This window comes from Piliocolobus tephrosceles, chromosome 9 (assembly GCF_002776525.5).
Source record: "Piliocolobus tephrosceles isolate RC106 chromosome 9, ASM277652v3, whole genome shotgun sequence".
Taxonomy (NCBI): Eukaryota; Metazoa; Chordata; class Mammalia; order Primates; family Cercopithecidae; genus Piliocolobus; species Piliocolobus tephrosceles.
In genome coordinates this window covers 31662412-31684030 of record NC_045442.1, presented here as the reverse complement: position 1 = coordinate 31684030, position 21619 = coordinate 31662412, and the positions used below count along the sequence as shown (strand labels likewise).

At 42.3% G+C, this 21619-nt stretch overlaps 1 protein-coding gene across 2 annotated transcripts in view; it reads right to left on the bottom strand.

The window, feature by feature from the left end:
* ARMH3 (armadillo like helical domain containing 3) overlaps window positions 1-21619 on the bottom strand; it is a 223820-nt gene that overhangs the window by 160579 nt on the left and 41622 nt on the right. For both annotated transcript variants that reach the window (XM_023206477.1, XM_023206479.1), the window contains exons 9-15: window positions 17154-17210; window positions 16022-16065; window positions 14428-14488; window positions 12735-12781; window positions 12134-12209; window positions 9337-9430; window positions 4219-4320 (exon numbers count right to left, since the gene is read on the bottom strand). In XM_023206477.1, coding sequence (XP_023062245.1) covers window positions 4219-4320; window positions 9337-9430; window positions 12134-12209; window positions 12735-12781; window positions 14428-14488; window positions 16022-16065; window positions 17154-17210 — 481 coding nt within the window. The remainder of the gene's footprint in view (window positions 1-4218; window positions 4321-9336; window positions 9431-12133; window positions 12210-12734; window positions 12782-14427; window positions 14489-16021; window positions 16066-17153; window positions 17211-21619) is intronic.

Sequence of the window (21619 nt, the reverse complement as noted above, 5' to 3'; positions counted from 1 at the left end):
AAATTAACTCTTCATTCCTAACCTTGCCCTTTGCCATATTTAGGCTGCCTGTTGGCAAAGACCACTCATTGTGCAATTCATCAGCCTTTAATTTTGCCTTCCATTTTACAGATGGCAAGTGACCACGACAAAGAGGCTTATATAATCACTAAAGCTAAAAATGAGTTCCAAGGGCCTCAGTTCACTGTGTTACATCAGGCAAAGCTAAAAGTTCATTTTCTAGGTCACATCCATGCAGTTTCTCTACTCTGTGGTTGCTGCAATACTTCTGAGAAAGGAAGAGGTTACCATTTCCATAAAGAAGCAATGGCTTCAAGAAAGTGACATACAAGTCTTGTTATCCTTGCTTGCCAGATCTCACTTGCCAAGTCTCAGAGGTTCAGCTATCTCTGCAGCTCCCAGTGGATTGCTTTATGTTAGGAGTTAGTGGCATGGACTCCTTACATCTATCTCATCCCTAATACAGCTCTCTCTCGTGAAAGAGAATACTCGCAAGACATAAAGGAAGAAAAAAGTCTAAGTTTGCAAGGCAGAAATCTCCAAGAGCTAATACAACATGTCTGAGTGTAACATATCTTAGACTCTGCCCACCCAGGCTCCCTTCTGCTCTGGCAATTCTTCATTTTCCATACTTATCATTGATCTCTCCTATCTCTGTCTACCAATGTTTCTTTCTCACTCTAAAAGCCTCTGAATCCTGGTCTTTTCCTACTATGCAGTTCTTGCCTTTCAGCTCCATTCTGAAACTCCTGAAAACTCTCCAACTAGAAACCTACCTACCTCATTTGGCAAATAAGAGCCTTCTAGAGTATACTTAATGCCTAAGGGAATCTTAAACCACCTACAAGGCATTAATCTCTCCTCACAGAAAGTAAAGTGGCAAAACCATAGTATTTCAGCAATTTTGCTTCCAAAGTGGAACTGGTTTTTTGGTTATTTGGGAATCTGAAGTTCATCTGCAGTCCATAATTTAAGAACCCAAATATAAACTACTGAACAGTTAGTTCCTAAAAAGGATTTAAAGATTATTATAAAGAAGTCTTAAAAAGGAAGAATCTATGCCAAATTGTTAAGAGTGATTAACTCTGGAGAGTTTAAATTACAAAGAACTTTCACTTTCTAAGTTAACTATTGCTAGAATGTTTTAATTTTTAGTAAGAATATTTCAATTATTTTTGTAATTAGGAAAAAAATTCTTTTTTTTTTTTTTGGAGACAGAGTTTTGTCCTTGTCGCCCAGGCTACAGTGTAGTGGCGTGATTTTGGCTCACTGCAACCTCCGCCTCGCGCATTCAAGCGATTCTCATGCCTCAGTCTCCCAAGCAGCGGAGATTACAGGCACCCACCACCATGCTTGGTTGATTTTTGTATTTTTAGTAGAGACAGGGTTTCACCATGTTGGCCAGGCTGGTCTCAAAGTCCTGACCTCAGGTGATCCTCCAGCCTAGGCCTCCCAAAGTGCTGGGATTACAGGCGTGAGCCACAGCGCCTGGCCAAAAAAATCCTTTTAAATAGGAGAAGCCCACTGGATCAACCTGTAGGTACCAAAAGAAATGCTAATAAAAATATTCATTAAAATGCTAGCTTTGTGCCCCAAAAAAGCAAGCATTTTGGGGACAAATGGGGATATTGAAACAGGGACTAAATATTACATGATATTAGGGAATTATTGTTGACTTTCTCAGATATAATAATGGTATTCTGGATATCTAGGAAAATGTCCTTAATATAAGTTAAAGGACTTATGTGTAAAGCAGAGTTATGATGTCTGCAACTTCATTTAAAATAATTCAGCCAGGCCAGGCGAGGTGGTTCATGCCTGTAATCCCAGCACTTTGGGAGGCCAAGGTGGGCGGATCACAAGGTCAGGGGTTTGAGACCAGCCTGGTCAACATGGTGAAACCCTGTCTCCACCAAAAATACAAAAATTAGCCAGGTGTGATGCCACGTGCCTGTAGTCCCAGCTACTCCAGAGGCTGAGGCAGGAGAATGGCTTAAACTTAGGAGGCAGAGGTTGCAGTGAGCCTTGGCTGCGATTCCCCTCTAGCCTAGGCAACAGAGCAAGACTCCATCTCAAAAAAAAAAAATAAAATGATTCAGACAAAATAACAACAACGACACACAGAAAGAAATTTAAGTGCAAACCAAGTATGGCAAAATGTTAATGAGTATATAGGTAAATCACTTCATAATTATTTTCAACTTCTGTATACTAGAATTTTTTCATTACAAAAAATGGGGAAAAAATGCTAGCTCGGTGTCACCACGAAATCAAAGGCTTACTTCCAGGCAATCCTAAAACTGGGATATATTCCACTTATATCAGGTTCCTAGAGTAGTCAAATTTATAGAGGCAGAAAGCAGAATGGTGGCTGCCAGGCCTTGGGGCAAGGGGAAAATGGGGTGTTACTGTTTAATGGGTACAGAGTTTCCATTTCATAAGATGAAAAAATTCTGAGGCCAGGTGTGGTGGCTCACACCTGTAATCCCAGTACTTTGGGAGGCCAACGTAGGCAGATGACTTGAGCCCAGTTCAAGACCAGCCTGGCAACATGGCGAAACCCCATATCTGCAAAAAATACACACACAAAAAAAAATTATCCAGGTATGGCGGTGCACACCTGTAGTCCCAGCTACTCAGGAGGTTGAGGTGGGAGAATTGCCTGAGCCCAGGAAGTCGAGGCTGCAGTGAGCTGAAATCACACCACTGCACTCCAGCCTGGGTAACAGACTGAGACCCTGCCTTCAAAAAAAAAGCAAAAGAAAAAGTTCTACAGATGGATGATGACAGTTTTTTATTTTTATTTTTTTTAGAGAAGGAGTCTCTCTCTGTCGCCCAGGCTGGAGTGCAGTGGTGCGATCTCGGCTCACTGCAAGCTCCGCCTCCAGGGTTCACGCCATTCTCCTGCCTCAGCCTCCCGAGTAGCTGGGACTACAGGTGGCCGCCACTGCGCCCGGCTAATTTTTTTGCTTTTTTTTTTTTTAGTAGAGATGGAGTTTCACCATTGTCTCGATCTCCGCCCACCTTGGCCTCCCAAAGTGTTGGGATGACAGGCGTGAGCCACCACGCCCAGCATTTTTTTTTTTTTTTTTTTTTTTGGGAGATGGAGTCTTGCTCTGTCATGCAAGCTGGAGTGCAGTGGCATGATCTCAACTCTATGCAACTTCCACCTCCCGGGTTCAAGTGATTCTCCTGTCTCAGCCTCCCGAGTAGCTAGGATTATAGGCACATGCCACCACACCTGGCTAATTTTTGTATTTTTAGTACAGACAAGGTTTTGCCATGTTGGCCAGGCTGGTCGTGAACTCCTGGCCTCAAGTGATTCTCCTGCCTCGGCCTCCCAAAGGGCTGGGATTACAGGTATGAGCCACCGCACCCAGCCAGTGATGATGGTTGTACAAAAATATGGAAGTAGGTAATGCAACTAAATAGTACATTTAAATATGGTTAAGATGGTAAATTTTGTTATATATACTTTACACAATAAAAACAAACACACAAAAATTGTGAACACTCACACATATCTGTATAAATAAAAATGCTAAGTAGGGGGAAAAACAAAACTAAGATATTTACTGGACAGAATTTGCTGAGTGTTCTCCCAGCCCCTTCCTAGGACAACCACTCCACTACTCTACCACCAAGTAAAAGGTCATAGCAAAATCATAAACAGAGGAAAAACAGGATATCACACAACAAAACCTCAAACTTTTCCAACTCAATCCTCTCCCACTTCCACTCTTGCATTTCTAGGATGGGTACTGACACTTCTATTTTAAGTGTTTAAGAACACAGTCCCTCTGAATCTCACCTCTTCCTACTGTACTGTATACGACAGTCCTCTAATTCTCACCACGAGCTGATGCTTTCAGTTTCTGTCCTCAAAAGGGAATTCCCTGAAGCGTGTTAATCCCTCCACTTCCCACACATAAGAGTCTGCATCTACTTACCACGATCTGCTAAGATTTGCTAGTTTTCATAGAGACCAATTTTTTTCCTGTTCTATTTTTGAGTACTCCCCTCCAGCTTCAGGTTTTCCCAACACCACCTAATTGCCATCTAGCAGTGAGACATCACTGTTTTCCACCAATGAAGACCAAGTACACAAGGCCCCAAGGGTTCATCTTGTCAAAGATTCAAAATATTTATGTTGCTGTTTGATGCCAGCTGCCTGCCACACCTTCTACTTCCGGAGCCCCCAAAATAGCTATGGCTTACCTTTGGTGTCCTGCATGACAATTGAGCTATACTTTAAAAAGGTTATCAGTAGATTACTGGTCTGTACATCTGCATCCAGTGGGAGTTCCACAGAACTTATAACTGGAATAGAACAGATAAAATGCACTTAGCCTGCAACATATTCCATCTAACACTTCTACCCACATAGCCAATTTGCCAGCAGGCAAAAAAAATCACTAAATAAGCTTTTTCCACAACAGGGAGGACCAAGTGCTCATCATAAAACTTTTATCTACTCTTCCTAACCCTGTAGAGCCCCCTTCCTATTCCCCAAATTAAGGCCAGTGACCTGCTCTCCTACCTAGGGCCAGTCTCCAAGAACAGTGCTTTTTCTCCCAACATCCTGGGAAGGGTATGTTACTTCCTGCCCCAAGTACCCCCAAAGAGTTTAAGGCCATTCTTAAAGGTACTTTGATTTCTACCTAAAGGAAAAATCTGTATTGAATATAAATGAGTTTTACTTTGATGGGTCTCCTACTTAAAATCAGTGAAGATTCCTGGCCGGGCGCGGTGGCTCAAGCCTGTAATCCCAGCACTTTGGGAGGCCGAGACGGGCGGATCACGAGGTCAGGAGATCGAGACCATCCTGGTCTACACGGTGAAACCCCGTCTCTACTAAAAATACAAAAACTAGCCGGGCGAGGTGGCGGGCGCCTGTAGTCCCAGCTACTCCGGAGGCTGAGGCAGGAGAATGGCGTAAACCCGGGAGGCGGAGCTTGCAGTGAGCTGAGATCCGGCCACTGCACTCCAGCCCGGGCGACAGAGCAAGACTCCGTCTCAAAAAAAAAAAAAAAAAAAAATCAGTGAAGATTCCTTTCTAACAAGGAGAAATCTTGCTGAATTTTGAGAACAAGTCTTTAGGCTGGACGTACCCACGACAGAGAAGGGAAAATGTTAAGGCAGAACTGTATTCAAATTCTACCACTATTAAGTGATAGAATTCCCTTCCCCCCGAAAGGGAACTGAAAAGGAATAGTAGACTGAAAACAGATGAACAGGCCAAGCACGGTGGCTCACGCCTGTAATCCCAGCACTTTGGGAGGCCGAGCTGGGCAGATCACCTGAGGTCAGGAGTTTGAGGCCAGCCTGGCCAACCTGGTAAAACCCCATCTCTACTAAAAATACAAAAATTAGCTGGGCATTGTGGCCGGTGCCTATAATCCCACCTATTAGGGAGGCTGAGGCAGGAGAATTACTTGAACCTGGGAGGCAGAGGTTGCAGTGAGCCGAGATGGTGCCACTGCACTGCACTCCAGCCTGGGTGACACAGCGAGACTCTCTCACAAATAAATACATAAATACAAACAGATGAACGTTACTGATTGGAACAGCCTGGGAAATGAGCCACAGTCCCAGTGAACAATGAGGGATAACTGGTCTCTAATGACCAGGGCTGACCCATACAGAACACAGTTTGTTTTTTGTTTTTTTGGTTTTTTTCTTTTTGAGACAGAGTCTCGCTCTGTTGCCCAGGCTGGAGTGCAGTGGTGCCATCTCGGCTCACTGCAACCTCTGCCTTCTGGGTTCAAGCAATTCTCCTTCCTCAGCCTCCCAAATAGCTAGGATTACAGGTGCCCGCCACCACGCTCAGCTGATTTTTGTATTTTAGTAGAGATGGGGTTTCACCATGTTGGCCAGGCTGGTCTTGAACTCCTGACCTCAAGCAATCCACCCACCTTGGGCCTCCCAAAGTGTTGGGATTAAGGCATGAGCTACTGTTCCCAGCCCAGAACACAGTCTTAATGTAGGTTTCCCAAAATTCTAAGACTTTAAATTAGACTCAGACCTCTTGTTAAGTGCTTTTACACTGCCTAAGACATAATATATAAGTTAAAGAAGTCTTATAATGGCCCAGAAAAGCTAGAGAATCTATTTTCTGCTACATTTTCAGCCATGAAGACTCAGTTGACTTTGGAATATTACTCATAATATGTATTCATAACCATAACAGATCCCCCTGGAGTTATTACGATATAAGCAGAGAACGTTTATTAACAGTAAGGAACATTTGCATATTATGAACCCATAATAAACAGCAAGCACAACAAAAAGCCTTATGAAAAGAAATCAGCATGCCCAACCCCTGGCTATTTTCCCAGTTAGGCCTCCAAGAGCTAATACAAGACAAATTTTTATGTTGAAATACTAAAAGGTTTTAATTCATGTTATGGGTTAACGACCCAAGAATGTCATTTCAAACTACGGCCTATTTTGAAGCGCAGAACCCATAATCATCCCTTTGTCCAATACAAGGAGGCACCTAACTGTTAAGTGGGACTTTTTTCCTGCTCATACGCAGCAATTACTGGAAAACTATGTTACATAATATGTAAAAATATAGAAGTATATGTATTTTTAGTTTACCAGAAAGTCCTCTCATGCCAAGGCTGAGTTGTCAAATGTAAAGTCTGAGCGGAGAACAAATGTTATAGCTAAACTGCCGGCTTTTAAAAATATGGCTCCAGTGACATACCTTTAAATATAACTGGGCTACTGAACACCACTATAATTAAGATCCAAAAATTAAAAACAAGGTTGTGATACTTGGGAACCCTATGAAGGAAATGAGTTAGGAGACAGGGAAAAGAACAAATAAAACAGAGACAGAATAAAATCCCTCATAAATTAAAATCTTCTTCCTAAGGAAGAGTCATTCCTTGATCTTTGGCTTCATAATTCTTCCCAGCAGCTTTTGTCAAGGGAGACAGTCATTTGAAAGTGGGCTGACTTGATCTTCCCACTAGAAAAAATAAAAGCTCACTGGTTGTAGGTAAGTAAGCACAAATCCTGCCATTGCATAATCAAGTGTGTGGGTGGAAGTGTTCACAATGAACAGTTTGAAAGGCAGTTCTCTGAAGCATCCAAACTCCAACATCACATGGAACTCATATATATATATATGGCTTTCGATATCCATGGTAACCGGGCAGGCTTCATTCTTAAAGAGAAAGTACAGTATTTGCATTGGGTTATTCTGTGGCCTGAATAAACAGAGACAAGTAGGCAATCCTTACTACTTGCTCCTTCTCAGTAAGATATATTGGGGCTGGGCATGGTGGCTCATGCGTGTAATGCCAGCACTTTGGGAGCCAAAGGCAGGCGGATCACCTGAGGTCAGGAGTTCAAGACCAGCCTGGCCAACATGGTGAAACCCCATCTCTACTAAAAACACAAATATTGGCCAGGTGTGGTGGCTCACGCCTGTAATCCTAGCACTTTGGGAGGCCACGGCAGATGGATCACGAGGTCAGGAGATTGAGATCATCCTGGCTAACACTGTGAAACCCCATCTCTACTAAAAATACAAAATATTAGCCAGGCGTGGTGGCACGCACCTGTAGTCCCAGGGAGGCTGAGGCAGGACCTCACTTGAACCCGGCAGGTGGAGGTTGAGGTAAGCTGCGATCACACCACTACACTCCAGCCTGGGCAACAGAGTGAGACTCCATCTCAAAAATAAATAAATAAATAAATATAAAAACACAAAAATTAGCCAGGTGTTGTGCTGCATGCCTGTAATCTCAGCTACTCAGGAGGCTGATGCATGAGAATCACTTGAATCTGGGAGGCAGAGGTTGCAGTGAGCCAAGATCACACCACCACACTCTAGCCTAAATGACAGAGCAAGACTCTGTCTCAAAAAAAAAAAAGATATTTTGGGATTTGGCTTTCAATTCTAAACAGATCCAATTTGCTACCATACATATGACTAACAATGGCACCTCCCTGTCATAGTTCTGTACTCTTTGTACTGCCTGGAAATGTTACTGCCACAGGTAGTATATGAAAACTTAAAGGACAAAAAGAATAAAGAAGGTCATTTCACATACAAACAGTGGGGAGGCAAAAAGAAAGGATCAAAGTTGGATTGTCTATACTTCTTTACCCAAAATAAGTTCAATCTTTGAGCTACAACATCAAATATTAACATAGATTGTTTTTAGGTTACAATATTCCACCAAACACACTCAGCCTATAACAGACCTCCAAGTTTTTGGCAAAAATTCATAATTTCTTTTCTGTTGCCTTTTTTTTTTTTTTTTTTTATTTGGAGTTGGGTTCTGGCTCTGCCCCCCAGGCTGGAGTGCAGTGGCCGGATCTCAGCTCACTGCAAGCTCCGCCTCCCGGGTTTACGCCATTCTCCTGCCTCAGCCTCCCGAGTAGCTGGGACTACAGGCGCCCGCCACCTCACCCGGCTAGTTTTTTTGTATTTTTTAGTAGAGACGGGGTTTCACCATGTTCGCCAGGATGGTCTCAATCTCCTGACCTCGTGATCCGCCCGTCTTGGCCTCCCAAAGTGCTGGGATTACAGGCTTGAGCCACTGCGCCCCGCCTCTGTTGCCTTTTTCTTAGGTTCCAGCCATAAGATTTATGAAGGGGAAATTTTCACTGTTGTTGTTTTGATGGAGAGAGATCTTACATATCCACCAAACTCCCAATTATAATACACTCAAAGCCTGTCATTTCCAACTGCGAGTGGCTGATAGACACATACAGTGAGTGAATGCCAGGTTCCATTCTCATTCATTTATTCAACAAATATTTATTAAGCAAGTACCATGCTGGGCACTATGCTGGGCATATAGTAGTAAACAAAATAGATAAGATCCTGCTCACATGTTTGGGTTATCAGTCTCCACTCTCACTGATCTTAGGCAAACTGCTTCATTTCTCTGGCCTCAATTCCCTCACTGATCAAATGGTAACATCAGATAACATTACTATTTTACATTCATTTCAGTGCTTTATAATCACAAAGTGGCATTTTTCACAAAATATCTCATCTGAGCCTCACAAGGACCCTGAGAGTGGGGCAGGACAGGCATTACTGACCTTTCGGGTCTAACACTCCATGCCTCTACAACTACTCCCTGAGGAGGAAAAGCTAGAGTTATGTAAGCTTATTTTACGGAGAAAATCACTTGACTGTCTTTTTCCAAAGTTTTCTTTAGATATTTAGGAGGCCTGAAGGATAGTACTACAGACAAATTTAGTGGAAAAAATTAACAACTACGTTCTTTGTTCAGCACAGTTATGCTCACTCTGAGAGATCTAAGATCATATTAATCAAGAAAAGCAAAGTGGTGGTGGGCTCACCATCAGAGGAAGGTGGTGTAGTCCCAAGTGGTGTGACTGGGGTTGCAGGAGCAGGACTGACAGGGGTCGTCACCAAGCCCATTTCTGGATGGCTCTGAAAAAGATACACAGATGTGTAAGAAAACAGAAAATCCAGTTCTGCCTGAGTATCAAGTGCCTAATACCAATAAGGACTGGTATTCCAGATCTTATAATTTTTTTTTGAGACAGCATCTTGCTATGTTGTCCAAGCTGGTCTCAAAATCCTACGCTCAAGTGCTCTCTTGCCTCAGTCTCCTGAGTAGGTGGGACTACAGATGTATGCCACTGTGCCCCTAGTCTCATAATTAGAAAGCTCACTGAGGCTGGGCACAGTGGATCACATCTACAATCCCAGCACTTTGGGAGGCCAAGGCGGGCAGATCATGAGGTCAGCAGATCGAAACCATCCTGGCCAACACGGTGAAACCCCATCTCTACTAAAATACAAACAATTAGCTGGGCATGGTGGTGCATGCCTGTAGTCCAAGCTACTCGGAAGGCCGAGGCAGGGGAATCATTTGACTCCAGGAGGCAGAGGTTGCAGTGAGGCGACATCACGCCACTGCACTCTAGCCTGGTGACACAGCAAGACTCTGTCTCAAAAAAAAAAAAAAAAAAAAGAAAGAAAGCTCACTGAGGAGGGACTACTTCTGCATTTAGCTCTCATGAGTACTTGATTACAGTTGATGCTTGCTAATCTCTAATACGCTCTGTGTGCTAATTTATCTTAAGCAACTAGGTTTCCATTAAGTAAGTTTTTCTGTGGCACCACAGAAATAAAAAAAAAAAAAAAAAACTGGGGTAAACAAATATACAGGATTACTCTACAAGAGAGCAGAGAACATTTGCAATCCCATCCAGACCTGGGATCTCATCAGATCAACCGAAAACACATCAATAGGCTGTTCTGATAACCACATAATTGTCTAGTAGATGTAGATGAGTCAAGGGGATACCAGGTACTATAAAAAGAACTATTCAGCTGGGTGCAGCGGCTCACACCTGTAATCCTAGCCCTTTTGGGAGGCCGAGCCAGGGGGATCACGAGGTCAGGAGATCGAGACCATCCTGGCTAACACGGTGAAACTCTGTCTCTACTAAAAATACAAAAAAAAAAAAAAAAATTAGCCAGGTGTGGTGGCGGGCACCTGTAGTCCCAGCTCCTCAGGAGGCTGAGGCAGAATGGTGTGAACTGGGAGGCGGAGCTTGCAATGAGCTGAGATTGCGCCACTGCACTCCAGCTTGGACGACAGAGAGACTCTGTCTCCAAAAAAAAAAAAAAAGAGCTATTCAGATGCGGCCTTCCTGTTCCACAACAAACAAAAGTGTGTGTGCCTTCACTGGGAGGCAAAAACATGGTGAGACACCCAGTAGGGACCAAAACAGATAACTCTTCCATCCCTGACCTTTCTTAGCCATTCCTCCCACATCAGCTCTTGAGAATTAAGCCGAGTGACAGCTGTTTTTAACTTCCCTTTTTTTCCCTAACAGCTTTACCAGCACTGTACCTTCCTCACCTCTTCCTTTAAAATCAGTTACAGGATTTGGAAAGCAGATAAGAAACAGAGTGAAAATAATAACTAAAGTCTCTATGTTATCAGTCATGAAAACTCATAAGTGTTCTATGAAGCAGATCTCAAACTAGCATGATGCTTTTTAAGCATGACTTTATTTTTGTGTTAAAATTCAAATCAAAGGATTCCATATACATCTACCCTTTGAGAAAAAGCATAAGCAAACTTTCCCTTAAAAGAACTCTACATACATATTTTAAACAGTCTGGCTTTAAGATAAAAACACTTTATCAATTTTTTAAAAGGGCTTTCATGGACAGCTCTTGAGTTCTCGGTCTACTTTAGTCCTCTTCTATGCCAATTACTGCGGCTATCCCTCAGGCATGTGATCCATCGTTCAGTATTCTAGGGGTTTTTTTGCTTTTTATTTTGTTTTGTTGTTTATTTATTTATTTTTCCTTGAGACAGAGTCTCACTCTGTCGCCCAGGCTAGAGTGCAATGGTGCGATCTTGGCTCACTGCAAGCTCTGCCTCCCAGGTTCACGCCATTCTCCTGCCTCAGCCTCCCAAGCAGCTGGGACTACAGGCACCCACCACCACGCCCGGCTAATTTTGTGTGTGTGTGTATTTTTAGTAGAGACAGAGTTTTACCATGTTAGCCAGGATGGTCTCAATCTCCTGACCTTGTGATCCACCCACCCCAGCCTCCCAAAGTGCTGGGATTACAGACATGAACCACAGCGCAGGGTCCAGCACTCAGTATTCTATGACTTCCTTTCAATGTATGTAAACCACATTATCTGTTAACAGCTAACTTTAACCTGGCCAAGATATTTTTTATTTTTTTCCTCTGAAAATTGGTGAGATAATAAGATGAGTGGCTTGGCCTATTTTATCTCCAGTTGTAATTCCACAGTGGTGTGGAAAGCAGAAAGCCCAATATAAAAATCCACATAGCAGATAATACCAGGGATTTCTAGTGAGCAAAATGAAGTCATCACAACTCATTTGGATTAACAGGATCAGTAAACTGTCCAAAAAAAACTAACTTTGCACGTTATTAGACTCATTTCAGCACTGGATGGAAACATACATATTTGAGGACAGCACGAAACAAAGGCAACTGATTCAACCCTTGTTACTACCACTTACCAATGCAAAGCAGGGTTTAAACAAGTACAGCCAGACATGCTTTTCAATGGAATGAATCGGTATGAAACTTAGGGAGAAAAAAAAACACTGGGATTTTTAATGTAACCAACCTGAGCTAATACTGTGATGAAGTTGCGATTTAAATGAACAGCTTCATAAAGTGCCAGAAGAATGGCCTCATTGGTTCTAAAGAGAAAGAGAACAAATTTGAGTGGCTTTTATACTGGGGGAGTTAAAACAATATAACCATGAAGATAAGATTGGATTGCACCCCAGCACCTCATTATCAATTCCTTTGCATTTCTAAAGTTCCCCTTTACTCGCCATTTGGGCATATGCAAAAGTGTATAGGCAGGAGTCAGGGCCTTCACTTTAATTCCTTAGGACCAGTTCTCATCTACTTCATTATCTTCCCTCTGTTTTTCCACCTCAACCCAGTTAAGTCCTCAACTGGCTCAGACACTCATCACTCTTTTGTTTCATTGCAGAGATAGGCTGGCAACAGTTGTCAGCTTATTGTCGCTCAATAGATATGAAAAACAGAAATGTCTAAGGGTCCATTATTGTTCAAAACCCATAAAACATTGGAAAATCACCAAAAAAGCATGACTCTGTACAAGATTAACAAGAGGTTACACTGCACATTCTCATATCCAGCAGGACAGCCCACACTAAAGTCCCAGTCACTGCACAAGAATGTCAGGCACTTACTGTACTGAGATTTTCTCATGGGCATCTGCTATGAACATGCTGCCCACCTGTGGAAGAAAAGGGGAATTGCAGATTTATAGCAGGAGGACATGAGAGAAACAAGCTGCTTCCAGCTGGGGAGAACTTGGAACTCCAGGCCATAAGTCACACACACCCAAACCAGCCCACTTTGAAAATCTTAAAGGACTCATAAGTAATAAATGAAATAATGAGAATCCTACTAAATCATCTTGCCTTAAAAAGCGCCTTAAAGAAAAAGCCTAGTACTTTTGTCCAACTCTCCTTTTCAGTGTGTAAGTTTAGTCACTCTGACAGTTAACCTGCACATCCTCATCACTCTGTATCTTTCCTAGAAGTTGCTTATTTGAAGTCAAAAACTAACTTAGGAAAAACTTCACAAAAGCAGGCTGACTTCAGCCAACATAGAGCTATCTTTGGGAACAATATTTGTGTTTCAGGCCAAAGCTGTCCATATGAGATCCACTCTCCATTTTTCAGATAACAAAATCTTTAGTTTGTGTCCTAGTCAGAGCAAGTGAATAAGTAAATGGAGTAGGCTGCCCCTAATGTATATGATATCAGAGGCACTAAGATGCCTACTCCCCCTAAAAAATACCTCTTCCACTTCCTTAATTATGCTTGAAACTATACACAAACCTATGCTGCTAGAGCTTCGTATGTTTGGTACAAAACTTTCTGAAAACTTGACTGAAAGGCAGAGATGTCTGGGAGCAGTATAATTGTATCTAAATGATTTAATCAAACGCCAATACAAAACTCATACTTCTCTAGCCCCTGAGAGAGTTCACTCATTTATATTTTGGAGTTAAAGCATTTATCAGGCCCCTTCCTGAGAACAGGCTGAGAAGGCAGAAGGAATAATTCATAAGCAGTGGGGGAAAAAAAAATTGCAGAAGTAGAGGAGGACAGGGGGCAACTGCTTCTTGCAATTAACCAAAACATTGTCTTGCCCTAGAACTGATTACTTGGATAATAATGCCCAGAAGATAGACTTTCTGAATCTGCCTAGATTCTAGAATCTCCTAGATTTCTCTCTTCAAAATCAGTCCCAGATTATCTGGTACCAAATGCCAAGAAACCTTGCCCTGGAGTCTTATAAACTGGACCAACAACTTCCCCCAAATTCAGACCTCTACACCCAAACCCTAAGCTATTAGAAGAGTGGCTCAGATCTACTGCACAATCGCTCAACCCTGGGACCAGCTATGAGGACCAAACAGCCATGGCAGACAGCAAAGGTGCATTTAGGGGAGGACTCAGATCCAAACCCTACTATACTGTGTTCCACAAGGTCAGTGCCCAAACGGAGCCAACTCTTCAGGAAGCAAATTTTGGCTTAACGTGTACCTTTTCTTTAGCCTTTAAATAATTAATTAATTAATTAACTAATGTGGAAAAACGAAGTACCAGAGAAACCAAAGCTCTCCTTTCCCCTATCTCACTTGGTTTTGAATCTCACTAAAGGTACATCGAAAGTGGGGATTATAAAAAAAAAAGAAAGAAACTCACTAAAGGAAATACACTCCCCAAGAAAATCTGCTCTCAGCAGCCTCTCTTGTCATCATGCCATCACTTCAAATATCTGAACTTCGAAGCCCAATTTGTCCACCCCTGCAGACCACACTGTTTGTTTCTTTCAGGAGAAAAAAAAAAAAAAAAAAGCAGGACTTACCATATTTGTTAAAGCAGAGAAGAAACCACTTTGGTGTTCTTCTTCCTTGTCTTTATACTGCCTAAACAAAAAGAACTAAATTCAACTTTAGATTATTTATCAAGTATGTCTTTGTCTTTGGCATTTGGGGTAATCAGGGCAAAGTCTCCCCCTTTTTTTTTTGACACAGAGTCTCACTCTGTTGCCCAGGCTGGAGTGCAGTGGCGCAATCTCGGCTCACTACAAGCTCCGCCTCCCAGGTTCACGCCATTCTCCTGCCTCAGCCTCCCGCATCCAGCGCCCGCCACACCTGGCTAATTTTTTGTATTTTTAGTAGAGACAGGGTTTCACCGTGTTAGCCCGAATGGTCTCAATCTCCTGACCTCGTGATCCACCTGCCTCGGCCTCCCAAAGTGCTGGGATTACAGGAGTGAGCCACCGCACCCGGCCAGGGTGGAACACTCTTAATATTCTCTGACTCCAGAAAACTAAAGCATTATGACAATCAAGCATTACGACAATCCCTGCAAGCTAAGAGGCACCTGTCTGCTCTTGAGATAGTGTGTACCAAAATACCTGGTTACTTTGGGAGAGAATTAGACTTGGAAAGCAGGCTGCAAAAGTGCCCTAACATATAGCTGATCCAGTTATTTCTTAAACAATCTATTACTTGAAAAGTGTGACAGTAAAATTACTTTAGGGCTAGAACACTGAAAATCTTGTTTCTTTCTTTTTTTTTTTTTTTTGAGACGGAGTCTCACTCTGTCGCCACCTCGCCCGGCTAGCTTTTTGTATTTTTTAGTAGAGACGGGGTTTCACCGTGTTAGCCAGGATGGTCTCAAACTCCTGACCTCGTGATCCGCCCGTCTCGGCCTCCCAAAGTGCTGGGATTACAGGCTTGAGCCACCGCGCCCAGCCTCTTGTTTCTTTTTAAAGGAGGAGGAAGGAAATCAGTAAACTAAACTCTCTGCAGAGATGGGACAGATTTGAAGTTCTGATATCCAACTGTGTGTGAGAAAAGTCTAGAAAGGAGCATGAAAGATCCTGCCTGGCCCTTGCCGGGATTAGGGATACTTCTGGTTTCCATTCACTAATGCCAGATCCTTCCAGCAAAAGGGAAAGCAAGCATTGATGAAGGGAGCCCCCAGGAGAAAGAGGGACTCTGGGAAGTTGAGGTTCATTCCCAATAAAAAAGAAACATCTGTCAAACTAGGGCTTAATATACTTTCTCCTTTTATATATTTTTTAAGATAACAAAAAAGCAGTCTCCACAGCCTTTTTTATATATTTGTATGCTACACTGGACTAAATGGAAGTGCCCACTTGTGGCTGGAAGACTAGTTAAAATGCTCTGTAATAAAATGCCAAGAGTTGCAAAGGAATATGCCTAATTGCCTTAAGAGACACTAACCTAGTGGCTACTTTTCCCCTGGTGTTAAAAACAATCCCTGCTAAGGCCATCAAGCAAAGCTAGAGCAAATACATCTGCCGGAGCCTGTACCTCTGAATACTCTTAGACTAGGTAAGGGAATTTCATCCAAGAACTCTAACAAAATTCGAACAACCAATTCAAATGAAAATCAGACCCCCTTCCATTCTGGAAAGGTGGACTTACCTGTTGTACTCAGATAAAGCCTGAGCAATTACAAGCCCCATTCCCTAGAAGGGAAAAGATAGCATAGGTGAAATAAGACAGCAGCCTTTGAGGGTTGGTGATGATGCTAGCACTAGGTCAGAAAGAACACTAATTAGTCCAAGAAGTCCTGCCTGAATGTTGGCGACAAGGACAGAAATTCTGAAAGGCACTGTCAAAGCATCAAAAGGAAGTTCTTTGGGAAGATTTTTCTTATCTAATTATCTTAATGTTCCCAGGTACAATTAAAATGGATTATCAAGCAGTGAAACAGACCAGGGCCCAGATTGTTGACAATTTCACTGGGATCATTTTCACTCTGAAAGACAAGATCCAGTTAGAATCTTCAAACAAAAAGCCCTCAAATGTCTCCAAAACAGCCATAGCAAAGTGACAATGAGTCATGCTAAACGAAGGTGCACATAGATAAGCCACTTTCTTTCAAGTCACAGGAATGTAAAGGGAAGTAGCATCCAATACATGTTAAAGTGACTTATCAACTTCCCCCAGAACCTGTGATGCATAACACAAAGATCAATTAAAGCCACAGCATGAATCATGTGTGTACTTTTTTCATAAAGGAAATTGGAAAGAAGGAATAGGGTAGGATGGAAAGGGAATAAAGCAAGACACCTGGTCATCTTCTTCCTCCCTATATTCAGAGATCAGATATTATTTCCCAAACTTTCAAGGATATATATAGTAGATACAGATCACTCCCATGTTTCAGCTTCACCAAGTCAGGCTATAAATACTATCTGGTTAGTTCTAAAAGAAGGAATCTCCCATCATTTAGTCATCTAAGCTTTCTTATTCTTGAATGTGTAGTTTATTAACTTTGTAGGATAATCAACTTCAGCACACTATAACATGAAACATAACCACTTCATCATGATTAGCAAGCAAATGTCCCCTCAAATCTTCCTTCCATGATAATAAGTCAGAAGACAGTAAAACGGTAGCACTGATGCACTAGAAAGAAATATTAATTCCCTCTCTATAACCAGATGAAATTGACAGAACAGCCCTCTGCTCTCTGTTCTAAATGTACTTTCCAGTGAAAGTAATGCCACTGAATGCAAATAAGACAATACACAAGGATCCAGATACTCACATTGAGTGTGGCCTCATCATCCACGATAGATAGCTTCACAATATAAGGATTCACAGACTGTTAAATAAGAGAAGAGACTCCAGGTAAGTCTGACCTAGTTAAGAAAACCCGTTAGCTATCTTTAAAATGTTAACAAAAATGCTCTATAAGGCCCTCTACAGTGATGCTCCTGATACACAGTCCCAATCCACATTGCCTGCTGACTCCTCCCATTTCCAGTTAATTTCTCAGTGTGTCTGGGCATTCATCAAGTGTACACTCAAATACACATACACACCTCAGTTCTGTTCTACCTGTATTTTCCCGTAGGCTGAATCAGTGCAGGCCCTATGTCCGCCACTTCTACCATCTTTCCCTCTTACTTGCATCTAAAAAGTAAGTGAATGCTCCACAACACTCACTTTGTCCTACCCTACCAATAATTTACTAAGTCCATACGGATAGCCATCTTTTGGGGAACATAAAAGCTTGCCATAAGGCACATATTTATAAGTTGCTAACTTATATTTTCATCCCAAAGGCTCCCTAACCATTTCACAAACTATATGCAAGGACTGATTCACCCATCCGTAAAACAAAGTCACCTTGGGGTGGAAGGTGGCAGCTGCTTAACAGCCAGAGAGGCCGTTTGTGGAGATCTGATACCGAAATAACACTGCAGGAAGAACTGAAAAAAAGGATGTAAATACCCAAACAACAATCTGGTCAGGACACTGGATTTAATGATTGTCCCATCACTTAGAGCACTGGAAGAGTTCTCAGGTTTTTCCAGACCCAATCTCAGTTGGGCAGCATAAGAATATGGTCATATATTTAAACTCATAAAGCCATTGGATCATCTCCTACAAAGGGGATGAGAACCAATGACTTTTCCTTACACATATAGGACATGAGGAAAGATTTCATATAGATCAGGCACCAATTCTAATCGAAGAGAAGCAAGGAACAATAGTTCTCAGACTGGCAGTTTCTACAGCTACCAAAAAAAATTCATCACTGCCGGGTGCGGTGGCTCAAGCCTGTAATCCCAGCACTTTGGGAGGCCGAGATGGGCAGATCACGAGGTCAGGAGATCGAGACCATCCTGGCTAACATGGTGAAACCCCGTCTCTACTAAAAAATACAAAAAACTAGCCAGGCGCGGTGGCGGGCGCCTGTAGTCCCAGCTACTCGGGAGACTGAGGCAGGAGAATGGCGTAAACCCGGGCGGCGGAGCTTGCAGTGAGCTGAGATCCGGCCACTGCGCTCCAGTCTGGGCAACAGAGCGAGACTCCACCTCAAAAAAAAAAAAAAAAAAAAAAAACCCATTACTGAGAAACTTGAAAACTCAACTGAAAGGCTCATTCCCCACACAGACCTATTCAACTGAGCTTCTGAGGGCATCTTTCGCATGTCAACTGGGAACAGAGAAAGAGACAGCTTTGCTTTCTTAACAGCCCAAATGTTTATAAGGTTTACTGCAACACAACTTAAGGTGTAAAACCCACTCCATTTGTTACTTGATCTGACAGAAGGAAGGCTCTCAACACTTCTTCCTATAACCAACAGTCAAATTCTGCTGATTCTACAGACCTCAGGGAAGTTCCCATGCAAGTGGGTCCTCGGAAAAGAAAATCAAGAAAAGAGGCTGACTTAGATATGCTGCCATGATGACAGTAATACTAAAAAGAGCAGACCACTATTCCTTGGCATAATTTTTGAAAGTTCTAATCACTCATCTTCCCAAAAGAAGACTGCTTTAGGTTTTAGTTTTTTGGTTTTTTTTGTTTTTGTTTTGAGACGGAGTTTCACTCTTGTTGCCCAGGCTGGAATGCAATGGCACGATCTTGGCTCATCACAACCTCCGCCTCCCAGGTTCAAGTGATTCTCCTGCCTTAGCCTCCCTAGTAGCTGGGACTACAGGGATGCACCACCACACCCGGCTAAGTTTGTATTTTTAGTAGAGACAGGGTTTCTCCATGTTGGTCAGGCTGGTCTCAAACTCCTGACCTCAGGTGATCCACCTGCCTCAGCCTCCCAAAGTGCTGGGATTACAGGCGTGAGCCACTGCACCCAGCCTGTTTTAGGTTTTAATTGGGGTCATCTGATTTTCAAGCAAACATTTGCATTCTAGTTCTTCTGCTTATTAATTGTGACACATTAATAAAGGCACATAAAGCTAAGTTTCTATTTCCTCATCTGTAAAATGAGGATACAGGTTGAGTATCTCATCTAAAATGCTTTAGGGCTAGACACGGTGGCTCATGCCTGTAATCCTAACACTTTGGGAGGCCAAGGTGGGAGGATCACTTGAGGCCAGGAGTTCAAGACCAGCTTGGGCAACATGGCAAAACTCTATCCTACAAAAAATTTAAAAAGTTAGCCGGGCATAGTGGCACATGCCTGTAGTCCCAGCTACTCAGAAGGATGAAGTGTGAGAATCACTTGAGTCCAGGAGGTCAAGGCTGCAGTGAGCTGTGATCACATCCTTGCACTCCAGCCTGGGTGACAGAGTGAGACCCTGTCTTGATCAATCAATCAAACAAACATTTGGGATAGAAGTACTTAGGATTTTGGATTTTTTTAACATGTTGGAATATGTGCATTATACTTACCTGGTAAGCATCCCTAATCCAAAAATCTGAAATGCTCCAATGAACGTTTCCTTTGAGTGTCATGTTGGTATTCAAAAAGTTTCACATTTGGGGCATTCTGAATTTCAGATTTTCAGATTAGAGATGGCTACCTGTATTTTCTTCTCCTGGGGCTGCTATAAGGCTTAAATGAAGTAAGACACATCAAATCCTTAGCACAATAGCTGGCACACGCTAAAGGCTTAATATTTGGTACAGGTAGCTGTATTTTTTCTCCTTTTACATTATTATCACATTCAAAGGAAAGCTCTTTAAGAAAAAGGGCAGTGTGGGAAGAAAAGGAATAACTTGCAATGAGACATAATAAACAATATGGTAATTCCTGAGAAATGTCATGCTCAAGGAAACAGTTGGGATCTGAGTCACTTCATCTCAGGAGACTTGGCCAGTCTAGAAAGCTAGGATCTTAATGTTGTGAAAATTTCTATTTTACCAGAGGCCGATTATTTAAACTATACCCCTGTTGTACTGATCACTTTTTAAAACTGGAGGAAATCTACTTTTCATCTATAAGACAGAATTACAAACTCTGTGAGTCTTCACAGTATCACTCTAATAGGGTCCTGCCTTTATTTGATTGCAGGTACACTTACTGTTTTCCATTGCTCTTCCCTAGACCTTTTTTGGGGGCTCTTTTGTCTTTTTAGATGAAATGATTAAAGTGGAACACATTACTTGAAGTGAGGAAGAACTACACATTTACTACATGGTATCTTTTCCATCACTTTTATTCCTTAAGTCCAACAACTTCTTCACTTTTTCTGTGCTTAGTTGGGTACCCAGCCTCGCTGTGCCTTGGTACCTTTCCAGAAAGGTTACAACTTACCCCATTGGTCATGAGATTGATTGTGCTGGTGGCTAGAATGCTATTCTCCCCAGCACACTCTCTCATGCTAGTTTGCACAGAATTTCATCAGCTTTTGTTTTGCTATGTTTACCCGGAATTCTTCATGTTCCTGTCAAAAACCTTCCTACTCCATGATCATCAGGCTTCCTTAATGGTTTCTGGTGAATGATTTATACCAAAAGCTGCAAAGCCCAGATAAATTAGGCCCACCAGCTCGCCGTTGCCCACTATATTAATTCTTCTGGGGGCTTCTGAAAGACTAGAGATGCACACTTCATTCCAGAAATATGATTCTCTCCAGTTCCTTGGCCATGTCCAATAGTTCAGGCTGACATTTCAGAGAGCCCTACTGAGTTGAGCCGGGATTCAGATCACAATCAGCGAAGCCAAGCCATTGCCTCAGAGTGGCCTGCATTCAGCAGAATGGTCCGAAAATATTCATTACTGATGATAGTGTGTTCCCATCACATATAACCCTCACCTCTCTTTAACTATCCTCAGCATTTTTCCACAGCTATTTTTCTTGCTGTTGTAATGAGGCCCCAGAGGCTATTACACATGACAGAGATCAAAATGGCTACCATGCCAGCCCCTCCAGATCATCAGTAAAACGGGTGCTGGGAATAAATTTCATATTTATTAGGAGGTCTACCTACCATTCATCAGTTCCTCCAGGACAATGAAAGCAATCAGAAACTGGAATTTATAACACATTAACATTGCTCTGCATATTCTAGTCCCTCTTTAAGTATTCCTTTCTCAAAGCCTCCCTTTCTTCCATTATCTCTTCTTATAAGAATAAGCTCCAGATTTTGTTACCCATCACTTTCAACCTGGCCAAATAAAGCCTAACTAGAAATCATATCAAAAATCACTAGGTGAAGATCCAGAAGCTCAAAAAAGAAAATTCTCTCTCCAGCTGGCCCAGTTCTCACAGTATCGCTATTTATTAAGTGAAGAAAGTCAGGTTGCCTCAGTGCAGCTCC